This window comes from Leuresthes tenuis, unplaced genomic scaffold (assembly GCF_036924035.1).
Source record: "Leuresthes tenuis unplaced genomic scaffold, fLeuTen1.0.hap1 SCAF_14, whole genome shotgun sequence".
NCBI classification, from domain to species: domain Eukaryota; kingdom Metazoa; phylum Chordata; class Actinopteri; order Atheriniformes; family Atherinopsidae; genus Leuresthes; species Leuresthes tenuis.
In genome coordinates this window covers 4326574-4341718 of record NW_027325368.1, presented here as the reverse complement: position 1 = coordinate 4341718, position 15145 = coordinate 4326574, and the positions used below count along the sequence as shown (strand labels likewise).

General features: G+C 40.4%; 1 protein-coding gene across 1 annotated transcript in view; it reads right to left on the bottom strand.

Annotated features, from left to right (window-relative positions):
* Positions 1 to 15145, bottom strand: part of LOC140269133 (receptor-type tyrosine-protein phosphatase N2-like) — a 203651-nt gene that overhangs the window by 80867 nt on the left and 107639 nt on the right. The window contains exon 12 of the mRNA XM_072364154.1: positions 12915 to 12979. Coding sequence (XP_072220255.1) covers positions 12915 to 12979 — 65 coding nt within the window. The remainder of the gene's footprint in view (positions 1 to 12914; positions 12980 to 15145) is intronic.

The window sequence follows — 15145 nt, the reverse complement described above, 5'->3', positions numbered from 1 at the left end:
AAGGTCTAAACTGTATGTACTGACTTTCAACACGTACAAGCTACTCATCGGAGTATTTGAGACATTTTTGTCCATTTTGTGTTGTCATAAAGCCTCAGAGTAACCCATTGCTAAATACTATGAAACTAAAATGTATCTAAAAGCACACAGACATATTTGCCTTTAATTACAGCAGATTGAACTGAAACTATTCGGCAACCTGATGCAAAAGTTATCAGAATATTAAAGAGGCATTGCCACTTGTTACCTCACTACTTCTTGCCATAAGGTAGCTTTATTGACCTCTTATAAGCTATAAATACGCTGAAAAAACAGCCTTTGCTGCATGCTGAGGTCTTAAGAGACAAACAGAACGTCTTTGTTAAGAGAAGATCTACTCTGACTCGTAGAAATATGTGAAAATGCCAATGCCAGGTCACGGTGGACCAACCCATTTCCCATTCTCGGGAAATGGGTTCAAATGCTGCCATTCCCGAGGCTTCTTGAGATATCCATCATTTCAGGATATATACCGGCCGCTGCAGTCTTAGACAAACTTCAAACGCAGCAAACATTGAGTTTTTACTCTTAAAAAAAGACAGAAAATCCTCACAAGATGGCTGGAGGGCGGAGGTGGAAAAAACATAACTCAAATTCAAGAGTTGTGTTCTGGGAAACTTATTTCTTCAGCTTATTTTTGTTGGCTCACATTTTTTAAGTTTAAACTAAAAAAGATTCTTTGGTAAGTTGAGGAACAGCTTATTGATTTCTGTGGTGAAGGTTCCAACTAGCTGTGCACATTTCATGCATCTCCATAAGAGCAGCCTGGAAAAGTTTTGGAGTTGAAACTCAACCTTCTGAACAACAGCATGTGGCAACAAGGTACGTCCACCACATTTATGGTGAAGTGCACTTTATGGGATGGATCTAAGCGGGTCCACAACACCTACTCATGTGTTTCTATTTGTATGATATCAAACAATTTAGTGCAAACATGTTGTGATGTAATTCCTGAATAAGGAAACAATATGTCTGACTGCTTGGTTACTGTGTTTAAATGTGGGAAGGATGAATGGGAAATGACCCATTGGATTTCAACAATCCTTGCAGAAAACGCTTCTTTAAATCAATTCATTTCAAACCTCATGTCTTCTATAAACCAACATCCTGCATTTTCTTAAGTGCAGACATCATTTTGATTAAATCACCTCCAGGGAACGGTCGCAGGAGTTGCTTTCTCCTCTGGAATAATCTTCTCATCTTTACAATACGTCCAATAGTTGATCAAATTAGACCCACCATGGTGAATAACTCCGTCATCAACAAGAAATTCAATCCCTACTTTTAATGATCAGCAGAGAAACAAACTAATGGTGATGTGACAAACTGAGAATTAATTTGTGCTAATTACTCACCGCGCTGCTCATGCTGCGATTGAGAACAGTTACATTAGCTAACTTGAATACAAAAAAACAACAGTAATGTGTTAAGTAGCCCATTATATGCGACAACTGGTGAGAGGCAACAGAAAATGAGAGGTCAGGTTTGCTGCTGCGACTGTAAATGTGAGCAAACAAAAACAAAGATGAGAATCCATTCTAAATGTGAGCAATTACATAATCAATCAATGTGGAATTGCTGATCACTAATTAGAAGTAACAAAAGCATGTGAAGTACCTTTCAAACATGTTACAAGTTATACTGAATAAATACAAGCATCTAGCGAGCACTATGTTAAAAGGGTGCATTATGTTCTTTCAAATTAAATGTTAATACAGCCGCAGTACTACGACTCCCTTTCCAACCACGAATTTAAAGATCTTTTCATAGCAACGAGTTTTAGAGCATGCAGTGACTGCTTCTTATGTATCTTTTGCCTGATCGCTTCCAGTTATCATGCAAATGTCAATCTGAACCCTAAAAAACGTGAAAAAATGTTCAAGAAATGAGTCTGTGTTAAAGTGTCGTCATGCTGTTTAAACAAAAAACAGAAATTACGAGAGCTGCAGTGTATTCTGTTACCTTTGGAAGGAGGTTTTTGTGTCTGGAATGATTTATGAATGGTTTTCTATGACATTTTAATAGGAGGATGGAGAAGTGTTTAACCTTTAGTGTCCATCCACGTCTGAATCCAGGATTTTTCTTTAAATTCTGTCTCGTTTAATAAGCGGTTAACCAATTATTGTTTAATCGTTGGATTCTTATTTCATTCCTCTGTTTAAAATGAAAATAAAAAGGTAAAGAACAGCAGCACATCTCTCCAAATGAGAAGCTGGAACCAGCTGATAAATGGCATTTTTGCTTCATAAATGACTTTTTAATTCATCAAAATATCAACTGGCGAGTTGATTAATCATCTAATCGTTTAAGTGCTGCAGTAGTTTATTTCTGTGCATATTTCTCTGCAGGTTTGTGTACACTCATGAAAGCTGTGTGAAATGTATGTGATTATGTACATAGATGCATTCCCAAAGGCACCACTGTGCACGCCGCCTGCACACACACCCACACCACAGCTGTATAAACAGATCAGTCCACCATTGCACATTAGCTCCGTCAGTTGCAGGACTGCAGCGCACATCAGCTAAGGCTCTGATGTATTCCACTAACCCTGTGGAGGGAGGGAGATATTCTTGGGAGCTTGTAACGGTTGCTGTGGTGGGTGGGGGTAATTACGGCTGAGCCTGCGGGCCCTGACAGAGCACTTTGAGCCCACCTGTGGAGCACAGTGCCTTGTGTCTCCAAGCCAGCCTGTCAGTGTCCGGAAAGCTCTGCAGATGAGCAACCAGCCTTCCAGCTAACAGAAACCTTCAGCTGCAGATGCCACGCAGTGTGTGGTGATGTTGTTGCTACCGGGAGAAGAAGGGATTTGACGAAGGCAGATGTTCAGAGGAAGAAAAACAACATCGGCACACAAATAACAACCCAGTTTGCACAAACATCCATATTATCTATGTGCAGTCTTTATCTTCTATAACTCCAATTTTTTTCTCTGCCAGAAAAACAAATATGTGCTATCACTCCGTTAGAAGAACGTTGCTTTTAATTTGCCCCATAAAATCTATTTTCCTCCTTCACAGTATGTTCCCTACAAGTAGCTCCAGGGTTAAATATTTAAAGCTACATGATGTTTACCCCGAGTAAAATACCACAACACAGAAGTTCCTTCTCTGCTGAAATATACAAGACTGAAAAAGTCCCAGATTTACAGAAACGAATCCATTTGAAACTGCAAAATATAAAAGTTTTAGTTTTTGGAAGAACAACATCTGCAAATTCTGAACGTTGCATTCTTCATTCTGAAACATCTCCCATCAAATTCACAGTAATGACACGAGAGAGAAAAAAAGTCTTTCAATGTATGTAAACATGCAAAATCGAGCTTCTCAGAACTGGACTAACACAGCGAGACTGTGCAGCTGGGGGTCAAATCCCTCCTGTGTGTATGTGCTGAAGAGCCAGAGTGAACTGGAGCAGCAGCGGTCTGAATGTGAGCTCAAAGTGAGCATCAGACTATAAAATTCTTCAGAGATCCTTATTTACTGGTTCAAACCTCTGCACACCACCGAGTGTCCTGACAATAGGATGCTGCCATTTCAACCATGAGGTGCGCTGGTAATGTCCTCATGCTATTGTGTAGTGGACTTGGCTGATGGCTTATTACACTGGCAAGAGGTTGCAAAAACATGGCAAAATTAGAAGAAACGATTGAGATACTGGCAGAGGGTGCGGTCTCTGTAGATGACATCATTCTGGGTCATAATACAGTACCGAGAGGGATTAGTTGCTTTTTTTTTTTCTTTAAAATCCACTTATGAGATGAAGTAGATGATCAGTGTCTCGATCCAGTTTTCCTGTACAACATCTTCCATAGTGCTTGTTCTTTTCCCCTCACTTCCACCAGCAAATGGTCATAGATTGATCATCTCGATGACTCTCCCCGAATCAATCTGGTGATAATCTGTTCCAAACAGTTTTCAATAGAGAGCTAAAAGTGTCACCAAGGTTTCCCTTCACTGTGGGTTTGCTACATGAGAGCAGGCTTAGAAACCAGGGTGGCTTGGTGAGTAATTTGTAAAATAAACAAATGACAAAGTAGAAGCAGACAGACTTAACGCTCTTTGGAGAGTTCACAACGAAGACAATGACCGGCTTCCAACACAAAGACATGTCCGTGCTATTCCATGCTTCAAAACACACACACAGACCAATCTTGCTCTACTTTTTCTGATATTTTTCATAATATACCACATATTATACTGGCTAATCAAGCATGAGACATTGTTAATGAGGCAGGCCATTGCAGAGAATCAGACCATTTGCCCGATGATGTGTACAGGCAACAGTAATACAGTGTGTCGTCTAGTTGAAATTACAGCTTGATATTCAGGACATTAGACTGAGTCTAAAGGCCCATAATAGCTAGCTTGATGCGGCTGTCATTACACACCTTAATTTCTCTCGACAGCACATTTTGTTTGTCTGGGAAAATCAAAGATCCAGCCTGTTGTGGTGTATTGAAATTCTGGACTTTCGTTTTGAAAATTTTAATTTTTTCTGGATGACCTCAACTGTACCAAACAGCCCATTTAGCACCTGGGGAAAAGGAGAGGGGGTGTGATCATTGGATGCCAGCTGTCTGTTGTGCCATGCAGTTTGCCAGGAAGCCCAGCGGGTGTCCGCCAGCCGCTTTAAGCAGCAAGCTGGTCTGCTGAAGTGTAGCTCACAGTCAACAGTGTGTGCCGAGTAGAATCCAGATCAGGTAGACGTTAATGAACTCTGAGAGATGGGATAGCAAGGAAACCTGAGGCACCCTGTACACACAGACCCAGTTCGTCCATATGCTGTAAAAAGCTGTCAGTTTTACTGAGAGGTCAATACTGATGACAGAACCTGGAACTGAGGACTGCGTGGGCTTTACCAAGGTTTCAAAATGCTTTAAATAGATCAGGACACATGAGGGATTGGACGGTTTGAACATTTTCCAAACATGTATTGACACAAATTTAAAGAGTTGTATGTGCCAGATTATTTCATGGAAGTGAACTAGTTCATCACCAAATGGTTTATAACATTAATCTAAAGAGCTCAATGAAAAAATAAATCCTCTCTGCATCTCTATTCCTCCTTTCTGGGAAGCAAACCAGGTAGACCACAGACTGACAGACACCTGGGGTGAATCCCAGCATGCATCTGGCCTTTAGGGCGCCTGTGGTGAGCCGTCATTACCATATCAAAGACCATTTGGGCACGGAGAGAAAAAGAAGCGCCAACACTTCAACAGCCTCTCGATCCAATTTTTCACATGGAGCCATTTGAATATCTATGGCAGGAGATGCAGATGGATGTAGGAGGGTGCACACAAAAACACGCACGTGCGCACACTCAGGTGCGCTATCACCATCACACAGACAGGTACAGACTCTATGCACTTATCCGTGTCATTGTTTTTGATTTTCCATCATTTACTTCCTTCTTTGTGACAGGAAGTACAGGTGTAACAGGGCGCCACGGCGAACAGAAAACCTTGATCCAGTATGCAGATCCCTGCTTCATGAATAATCATCTCATTCAAATCCAGCTCTGTTTTCAAGCACCTGGGCAGGCTGCAAACAACAATACTGTGTCATTACACGTGATGGTATTACTGCGCTCCCCCGGCCACAGAAACGGCAGACGGAAATGCATTTTATGAAAAATCATTATGAGAGCTGCTCCTTTAGGCTCAGAGGACGGAGCGACATGACAAACCAGATCTCCTGCAATATCGTGAAACAAGGATGAGCTGAAAAATCCAGATTATCTGCAGGGGATGTGGATTATGTGGAGATTACATTTCACCTCTGTGTAATGGATGATATAAAAGTAGAAACTGATCGTGGAATTTTCGTGTTTGTCGCATGAAAGATTAAACGATGTTCAAACACAGACAACAGTTTTAGTCAGGGTTGAGCTTAAAGCTTAAAACTGATCCCGTCAGGTTAGAATAAAAGTGAAGACAGAAAAAAGTTGGGAGCAGAATTAGGACCGATGCCGCTTTGTGGGCAATTATGTTAAAAAGACATTTTAATCTCTTTTTTCCCCCCGTGTGAGAACAATAATGTTCATAAAACTTAGCTGTGGTCTGATTACAATGTGAAGCAGACATGTTATCCACCTGAATGCCAAGTGAAAACAAGGAGTAAAAGAGTACAAAGACATTTGCTTTGCACTTCTGTTGAAGGCGTGTTGATCGTGTAAAATAAGTGTTTCTAACTGATATACCGTCTATATGAGCTTTACCAAAGCAACAGCAAACAAAACAAACGTCCATGATGAGAGTTTCTTTATCTTTAAGCAACAAATCCTTGTAAGACAGCTGGGGGAGAGGCAGAAGAGTTGCATCTTTCTTTCCTGAGTTTGAACCATCTCAACTACTTTGTTAGGACTGAGAGGCAAATCTAGCTGCTCAAGGCTGAGAAAAGATGGTAGTATGGACTTTAACACAATAATAAAGTCACATTACAACCTGCCATTCTGGAAGCTGCCTCCATTATGTGCCAGCAGATGATTTCACATGCAAATATAAGTTAGAATACCTGCTTAAACGTGTGTAAACATGTGTTTTTTATCAGCATAAAAACCTTTTTGTGAACATTTCTGGAGCTGAAACAGAGACAACATCGATACTATTCATGTACTTCTTCCCTCTAAACAAGATAAGGTTATTAAATCTGACAATGTGTCATCTTAACGACCGAAACCTGGACCTTTTGTTTTTTCCTCTGCTCAGTTCAAACCTCTTGCTCAGATTTTTAATACTTGAATCAATCTGAAGTAACAAGCATGTCTGCCTTTTTGTAAAAGTGAGTGTTCATGCCCGCCTGTGTATTCTTGAGTAGCAATTAGGTAGTGTTAAGTGGAGACAGAAAGGGCCATAGAGTTTCTTTGTTTTGTTTTCTTTCATTAGCCTATCCCTCCTCCCTGCCTCCTATTTATGAAATCGCTCTTTCAGACAGATTGGAAGCGCCTTGATTTGGGGTGGAGGGGGATTAGTGCCACTCCAGGACAATTATAATCTGGTTGCTGCCACGGTAACCTTATCTTCCACCTTCCCCGTAACAAACATACAGCCCCTTAATTGGAGGCAAGGCTCAGTGTGGGAGCCGCAGAGTTCTGCATGGCCTTGGCAATTCAGTGTTTTTCAATCTTAAAGCCATGTGAGGCAGAAGTGATCCAAATGGAGGATAATGCTGAGGGCACGAAGTCATTTAACAAACGGCTGCAAACAAAGATCTGTGAGACTTCAGTGTAAGCTTGAAATGTAATGCTTAATAGCCCAATGAAACCCAACAATCACTTTTTGTCTGGAACTAACAAAAGTACTCAGTGTCATTTAGATGGAATACAATCACTTTCCAGAGTGATGCAGCACAACCAAAAGCAACACATCAGTGACTTTGGGTTTTATCAGAATCGAGACATTCACACTAATGAGCAAAACAAACTGAGCAGGTAAAAGGTCCAGTGAATGACAAGTTGTGGGTATTTGGATATCTTTAAAACATATCCAGAAGGACATAAAACTAAATGGCACTTTTTTTCAAATGAAATATATCCATGTTAATTGAAAGTTTCAGCAAAGTTGGATTTTTTAGTCAACAAGCCAGCGCTCGTTTTTTGCTGCCATAACATGAATGTAACTGATGCATCAAACTAAGCTGCGAACACAAGTTTATTCACGCTTTCACGTAAACCTTTAAATACCTCTGTGTCTGCAGTGATTTTGCACTGTGGCACCCAACATTCAACACATGTTGCTGCTGGTCTTTGGAGATCATTGTACTTCCAGCTGAATTCACTGCAGAAACATTGCCTTTAACTTCCTTGAAAAGTTATAAATTTATAAAAGTTATAAAAGTACTCAGTGTCATTTAGATGGAATACAATCACTTTCCAGAGTGATGCAGCACAACCAAAAGCAACACATCAGTGACTTTGGGTTTTATCAGAATCGAGACATTCACACTAATGAACAAAACAAACTATGAGCAGGTAAAAGGTCCAGTGAATGACAAGTTGTGGGTATTTGGATATCTTTAAAACTAAATATGGCACTTTTTTTCAAATGAAATATATCCACGTTTTTTGCTGCCATAACATGAATGTAACTGATGCATCAAACTAAGCTGCGAACACAAGTTTATTCACGCTTTCACGTAAACCTTTAAATACCTCTGTGTCTGCAGTGATTTTGCACTGTGGCACCCAACATTCAACATATTTTGCTGCTGGTCTTTGCAGATCATTGTACTTGCAGCTGAATTCACTGCAGAAACATTGCCTTTAACTTCCTTGAAAAGTTATAAATTAAGATCTTATCAGAGCAGAGCGACAGGAAATGCTTCAAGTGATGTTTATCAGGCTGATTATAAATCACAGTTTCTGAAAGACATTTTTGAATGAGAGCAGTTTTACTGGGAAATCAGCTGCATTAACACATTTACACTCTTTTTCATAAACCGACGTAACATGACGGAAATTTGGAAATATGAAGTCTCTTAAAATCCGTCCAGCTCAGTGTTTTCCATCAACAGCAAATCAATCTCCAAACTTAAGTTGTTGCTTAAGTACAACTAAATCTTGACTGTATCAGTGGCAGAAAATACACATAAGGAAGCTTTCATAGCTTTTAATAACTGGATGATAGCCCTTGAACACGCTGTAATTTCAGGATACAATCAATGGTTTTCCTAGAAAAATGTAATTTTGTTCAAAGCAAAGCTAAAGTTTAATTGAAAGGACAAAGTTGTCCTCCACAATGAGACAGAAAATGCATGAATTGGGTCAAAATTTACAACTCAATCTTGTTGGGAACACAAATAATTTGTAATTTGAGAGAACAAAATACCAACTTGATGTAAGAAGGTCAAAGCTGTGTGAAAGAGCTTTGCAATTCAGCTGCTTTTGTCAGTCTCAGTTTGTTGGCTAATCATGTTGTCAGATGCATTACTAAACAGGCCAATTCATTTTGCACCAAATAATGTCTCACGAGCAATCTACACCGCATCTGTACATTTTGATGTATCACACTGTTCCTTTTTTGTAAACTGCCTGCACTTTGAGCTAGAAAGGCAGACAATTCCACACATATCACATACAATGCAACAATAGGAAAACGCTTCGATAAAAAGAAGCACGGATAGGAAAAAGAAGAATTACTGCCTCATTTTCTGCAGAACAATACATGCAAGAAATCTGAAAGAGCAGTCACGACTCATGAATGACCCACAGCGAACAGCAGGGTATGTGCTGACTCGCATGGATAATACTGAACCAGACATGAAGAGTGCTCCAACATCACACAATGGCTGATTGCTGAAACTCTAATGTTGTATAATCTTCTTAGTGCCTCATCATTATCCATATCATCCAAAAAAGAAAAAAGAAAGAAAATAGCCGAAAACATCAGCTCACGTTTCCTCTGAAGCAAAACTTTCAAAAGTTCGCTTCAAACGCAGCGAGCGCATAGGTGCCAGCATTGTTCCAACTGCAGGTACATGCTGCTGATTGGTGGAAACTTTATGGATACCTGGAATCAGATTCTGCTGTTAACAGGAGTCCAGCCATCTCTCAGTAAAATGGGACGAAGTGAGATTATTCTGATCCAAACTTCGCAGCCTGTGGATGGTGATACTCCTGCTAAGTGGGTTAAAAGCCGTTTCCTCTCAGTTACATCACTGAGTAATATTCTTTAAAGTAACTTGCTCCGTTACAAGATCGACGCCCCTGAGAGGAAAGTTGTGTTGCTTTTTGAAGGTAAAGGTGAGTTACTTTGTAACGTCTTACCATCTGACATCTTTATTTTTAAGGATTTTCAAAAGATAAATAATTCGTTAAACGTCAACATCTCTTCAAGTTTGTCTCCTCTAAACAATAAAAACACGATAGAGGAATGAAAACAAGCGGTATACCTCGGGCTTTTCCACTGCAGCGCGATGCTTCACGTGCAGAAAGTGGCCTGAATCACCATGTCAGTGATGACTGAAACACGGTGAAAAAGTGAAATATGATCAGTCGTAAACGACTGAACATTCTTCTGTGGAGTGGCTGTTTCTCACAAAGCTGAAAATGTGCATTTTAAAACCTTTTCTCATGCATTTAGGCTCATTCAATGCATCTCTCGTGTTGAACTGTGAGGTGAAGAGTTTTAGAACCTCATGAAAATGATGAATTTCATTTCTTTATTCATTCTAGCAGCATTCCGTTTATCCCGTCATCTTTTGTCGTGGAACAATGAATGTTCACATTGTGGCTGTACGAGCCACAGTTGCACTGTGATAAAATGATAATTCATTTCTCCACATGCCAAATGAATCCGACAGTCAAACCTACAGGCCTGCTCGAGTCGTGTTTGCATATCTCAGAGACAACAAATGGCCTCGGTCCGCACTCCTGAGAAACTAACTTTTCATTTATTTTTATTTTCCACCCGTCGTTGTGATGAAGTATGCTAATATTGGGTTTTTATAGTGTGTGATAAAACTATAATAAACACCATATGGAGGCTGATGGATGCTCCGTCGCAGGCTGGGATCCGCCGGTTTTTGCTTTCTCTCCGTTTTGCAGCTTGAGATGGAGATTTTCTATGCTTTCCTCCATCCTAAAACATAAGTTCGATTGGTCATAATTGTCTCCTGTTTGCAGCTCGGTATTGATCACTTCGACAGACCCTCCATTCCACCCGTCTCCTCCTCCAACCCTTCTCTCTTAATATTCTCTTACAGCCCTCCTCCCTGCCTTTCTTTCTCATTCCTCGCTCCTGCACCTTGCACTTTGATAACCGCTGGGAACGGCATGCCGTCATCACTACAGACTAACTCTTGAATCAATAGGCGAGTGCAGATGCTCAACAGTCTATTTACTGCTGAGATGATGGGGAATAGCAGAGATGTGCGAATGAGAGAGAAGCGGCAGAGGGAGGTGCTGCTCATCTTTTTTCATTTGTTACTTTTTAGTTATTTACTCAAGTGTAATCAGAAAGAAAGCGCCGCGTACAGTGAAGGACAAACGCTGATGGAGGAGAAAGAGAAAGAAAAATGGATTTGGTTTCACAGTAAAATAAAACCGACTTGAAATCCTAACATGTCGCTCATTACTCAATTAACAGCACGTTTCTCCCAAATAAAAAGAGAAAACAGAAGAAAATGCAGGTGGGGATACATTGTCTTAATATTTTCGTGCATTTCAGGAGCTTTCAACACCAAAAACAGAGTCCACACTGATGCGATAACAAAAAATAGCCAATCTGTGGACAGCAGCCGAGAGATGTGTTACTGCCTCACAATAGCAGTCACTTTCACAGCAGTGAACCATCAAAAAACTGACATCCATCGAATTACATGATCTCTGCTTCTGAAGATGGACGGTTTCACACTAACGGCGCCCACTTTTGAAAAGATTAACAATGCAATCAGAATAACAAACACTTTAATCAGATAGGACTCATTGTACACCTCAGCTGTGCATTAATGTTCTGTTTGTTCATATTGTTGCGGTTCACTCCCTGACGGTGAATCCAGTGAGGACGACACTCCCAAATCAGACTTTGGTACGGAGGAGACGTCTGAAGGGGAACTGAGCTGTAAGAGTTACTCTCTTCCTGTTTATATAGAAACAGGCTACATAAAAAACGATTTTCCTTGCCCTTTTGTTATATTTCTTGAATATCAGCTGTAAGTACCACTTTAGTGATTTAATGCTTCATGACATGTCAACACAGAACTTAGCTGATATCAGAAACATCCGTGTAAACAAGCAAGATTTGCCTTGAATTGTCGAGTCCATGTGAGTGAGGCAGCAAAATGGACTGAATGCAGAGCTAAAGCCATGTCCCAGCATGCATCAGTTTAAAATCTGCAGCAAAAGTGTGTTTGTCCTGACGGAACAGGAAGGAAGAAGGGATTGGACCAGGTGTTCTCACAGATTGTGTGTGTGTGTGTGTGTGTGTGTGTGTGTGTGTGTGTGTGTGTGTGTGTGTGTGTGTGTGTGTGTGTGTGTGTGTGTGTGTGTGTGTGTGTGTGTGTGTGTGTGTGTGTGTGTGTGTGTGTGTGTGTGTGTGTGTGTGTGTGTGTGCATGTGCACACATGAGCACACATTGGCAGCAGAGGGTGAATTATGCAAATAAACAGTTAAATAATCTGCATGCATGCATGCATACACGTGTGATGTGGGAGATGGGTAGGTTTAACCAAGCTTTTCCTACTTCTTACTCCTTTTTAGAGGTCTATTTTACATGTTTTTAGACGTTAAGAACAGACAGCAGCACATATTTTCTCATAAAGTTCTCTTCTTTATAAACCCCCCCCCCCCATCTTTGCTGTAAGCTTTGAAATTATTAAACATGTGAATAAGATGATATGACTCCAGAAACTTCAAGTTATCTGCGTAACACTGATAAATGGTCTGAAAATAGACTGGGATCAAACTGTGTATAAATAAACTTTGTTCTATAATAAGATGGTGTGATAGGGCGATTCTGGTCCCACCTTCTGTCTGTACAGAACCTGTCCAGCTGCATAGCAGAACCATCAGAATTCATGTTGGGCCTGAGCACAGCTGGATAAATGTGTCATTCTTTAAAGAGCATTATCGCTCAGCAGTGTGGATCATTACAGTCATTGTGATGGTTAGACTGCGGCGGTCTTCTACCGACCAAACTTCCAGTCAAAAGCAATCATAATGCTGCATGACAAATAAATAATAAATGAAGAAACATGCTTTTCATCAACAGTTTGTTTCAGGCTTATTTATGTTTTCATTGGTTGTGAAAGGCCTTCACAGAGCACAGAGCAAACCCAGACATCTTAGTGTTTTAGTGCACCTTTGGTACCTTGGTGATTATTCGGTGTGATTCTTTGTGATTTAGATTCAAATTGTCTAAGTTGTGTACTCACATCTGTGACCCCAGCCTCCAGGATGCTGACCTTGGCTTCCTTTTCCACATCTGCTTTCTGCTTAACTGCAGGAAGGAAAGAGACAAAAAGCACAATCATGAATTTACTTGAAATGCAGCTTAAAAAAAACAAAAAACAAGCAACATTAACTGCAATACGGATTCAAGGATTCTTTGTCCTCCTCACCATGAGAAAAAGGAGATCCTTAGGTTTCGGTGTAATGAATAACATCACAACAACTCAGTAAATGAATAACTCTGGAAAATGAATGATGTGCATCTAAACAAAGTCTGTTTTTAGTGAATTACTTAGTTTCAGTTTAGTTTGATTAGTTGGTGATAACAAAAGAAACAACAGCAGAGCACAGAATAGCATCAAAGTTCTGCGCCAGTAACATATGATTAATACCCTGCGTCAACAATGATGTGCTGTATGCATTCATGTGTGTATTGGCACTACTATTAATCAGAAGCACAAATTCTGCCAAACAAGCTTTTAAACTCTTAGCTCGACTGATTTGCAGGAAAATCGATGCCCCCCCCACTCCTCCTCCCGTGCTGAGCATTACCATAAGACAGAAAAGCAGAACCAGAACCTCATTAATCTAAATGCCCACAGAGTAGTTTGGTTACATTTTCAGATGAATGAATGATGACTATCCTGAAAAGAAAAATGCGATTTCAAAAAGAATCAACAGGTTTTTTTCCTCCTGAATGTTTTCAGGGTGGCCTTTGGTTGACAGCGGGAAAGGGGACAGAGAGGGTGGGAGAAGACATGCAGCAACAGGCCGGCACAAGGGACGCCTGCTCAATCAGTCGAGGCCGACGGCGCCCCGAAGCAACAGCTGTTGGACCCAGTTTGGACCCAAACATTTTGTGCAGGTGAAAAGATGGTACTTACCTGATTCAGCTGTGACCACACGCCCTCATTTGGGACTCATTTCAGACTGTTTACCAGATAATTTATCAAGTTCAAGATGAAATGCAGAAGCTGGCAGAATTGTGTGGATTAACAGAAGCTCGGAGTTCACTCTGCAGTCACTTCTGTCTCCGTTAGCATCAGGCTGCCGTGATAAAACCATGATTAACCGTGATGGAGCACTGTGGTACAGCCCAACAGTAAGAGGGAACCGATAGTTTGTCTCATTTCTCTTAGATTTACCTTTCACGCACAACAAGTGCTCGAAACAGCATAATCTGAGAAAATAAATAGCTAAAGCTATGCTTGAAGTTGCATTCAGTGACTTTATGAGACATTTGAATAACATCAATGTAAAACAGAAAATTAAATGTCTTTTTAATTCATTGTAAGAAAATCCTGGGCAAGGCCAAGCTCCCCAGCTATACACAGAACCAAGTTACATCCAGTCACAGCATCACCCAGGTGTAACTGTGCAGGTTCTTTAATGCAGACAACCATCTACCAAGCTTCAGATCACACTAAAGCCACATCAACGCCAGAGAAAAGCAGATACCTGAAGGTTGGAACTGCTCATGAATCTCATGGAGAAGCTATTTTGTCAAAACACGACATTTTAAAGTTTTTTTTTAATTATTTAAAGTCAAATTAAAATGTATCCTGGATCTATCCTTTAAGCCAGAGTGAGTCAACATTTTTGGACAAATGGTCTCAGAGGTTATGTCAAGCATGAAAACAATCCACATCATCATAATAATGTCTGAGCAGTGGGGAAGAGGTGGAGCGGGTGCTGAAATGTACAGTTTTTGAGTGTTCGTGGCAGCTCATCGGAATATATTCTGCCAGGAAGCTTAAGTGAAAGTTCAATGAGGACGATCTTATCTTATTGATGATTTCCTGCTTTTTCGTGCTCTTATGTTTCTAATTGCACGTCCCTGCAGCAATTCTTTCAAGTAAAGCAATTTCAATTTATGCTGAGATTTGGATTTTAGCAGATGTTAAAGGTAGCGATGTCATTGAAGTTATCATGCAAGCTTTTCCAGACACAAGCCTTTGCAAAATTACACCAACATCACCTCCACAGAGCTCAACCGAACCTTCCAGATGCAATTCCAGATCCAAGTGAGCCATTCCTGTAGCTTATCTACACTAACCTGAGCTGCCACGAGGCTAATATTAAAACATTTCCACACAAACAGAATTAAACCCCGCATACAGCTCTTTTTAAAGAGAAACAAATGGAGGGCTTCAATTGAAATTCATGGCAGAGCACATATTAAAGCCAGAACAAAATGTTCAGAAAAAAAGAAAGC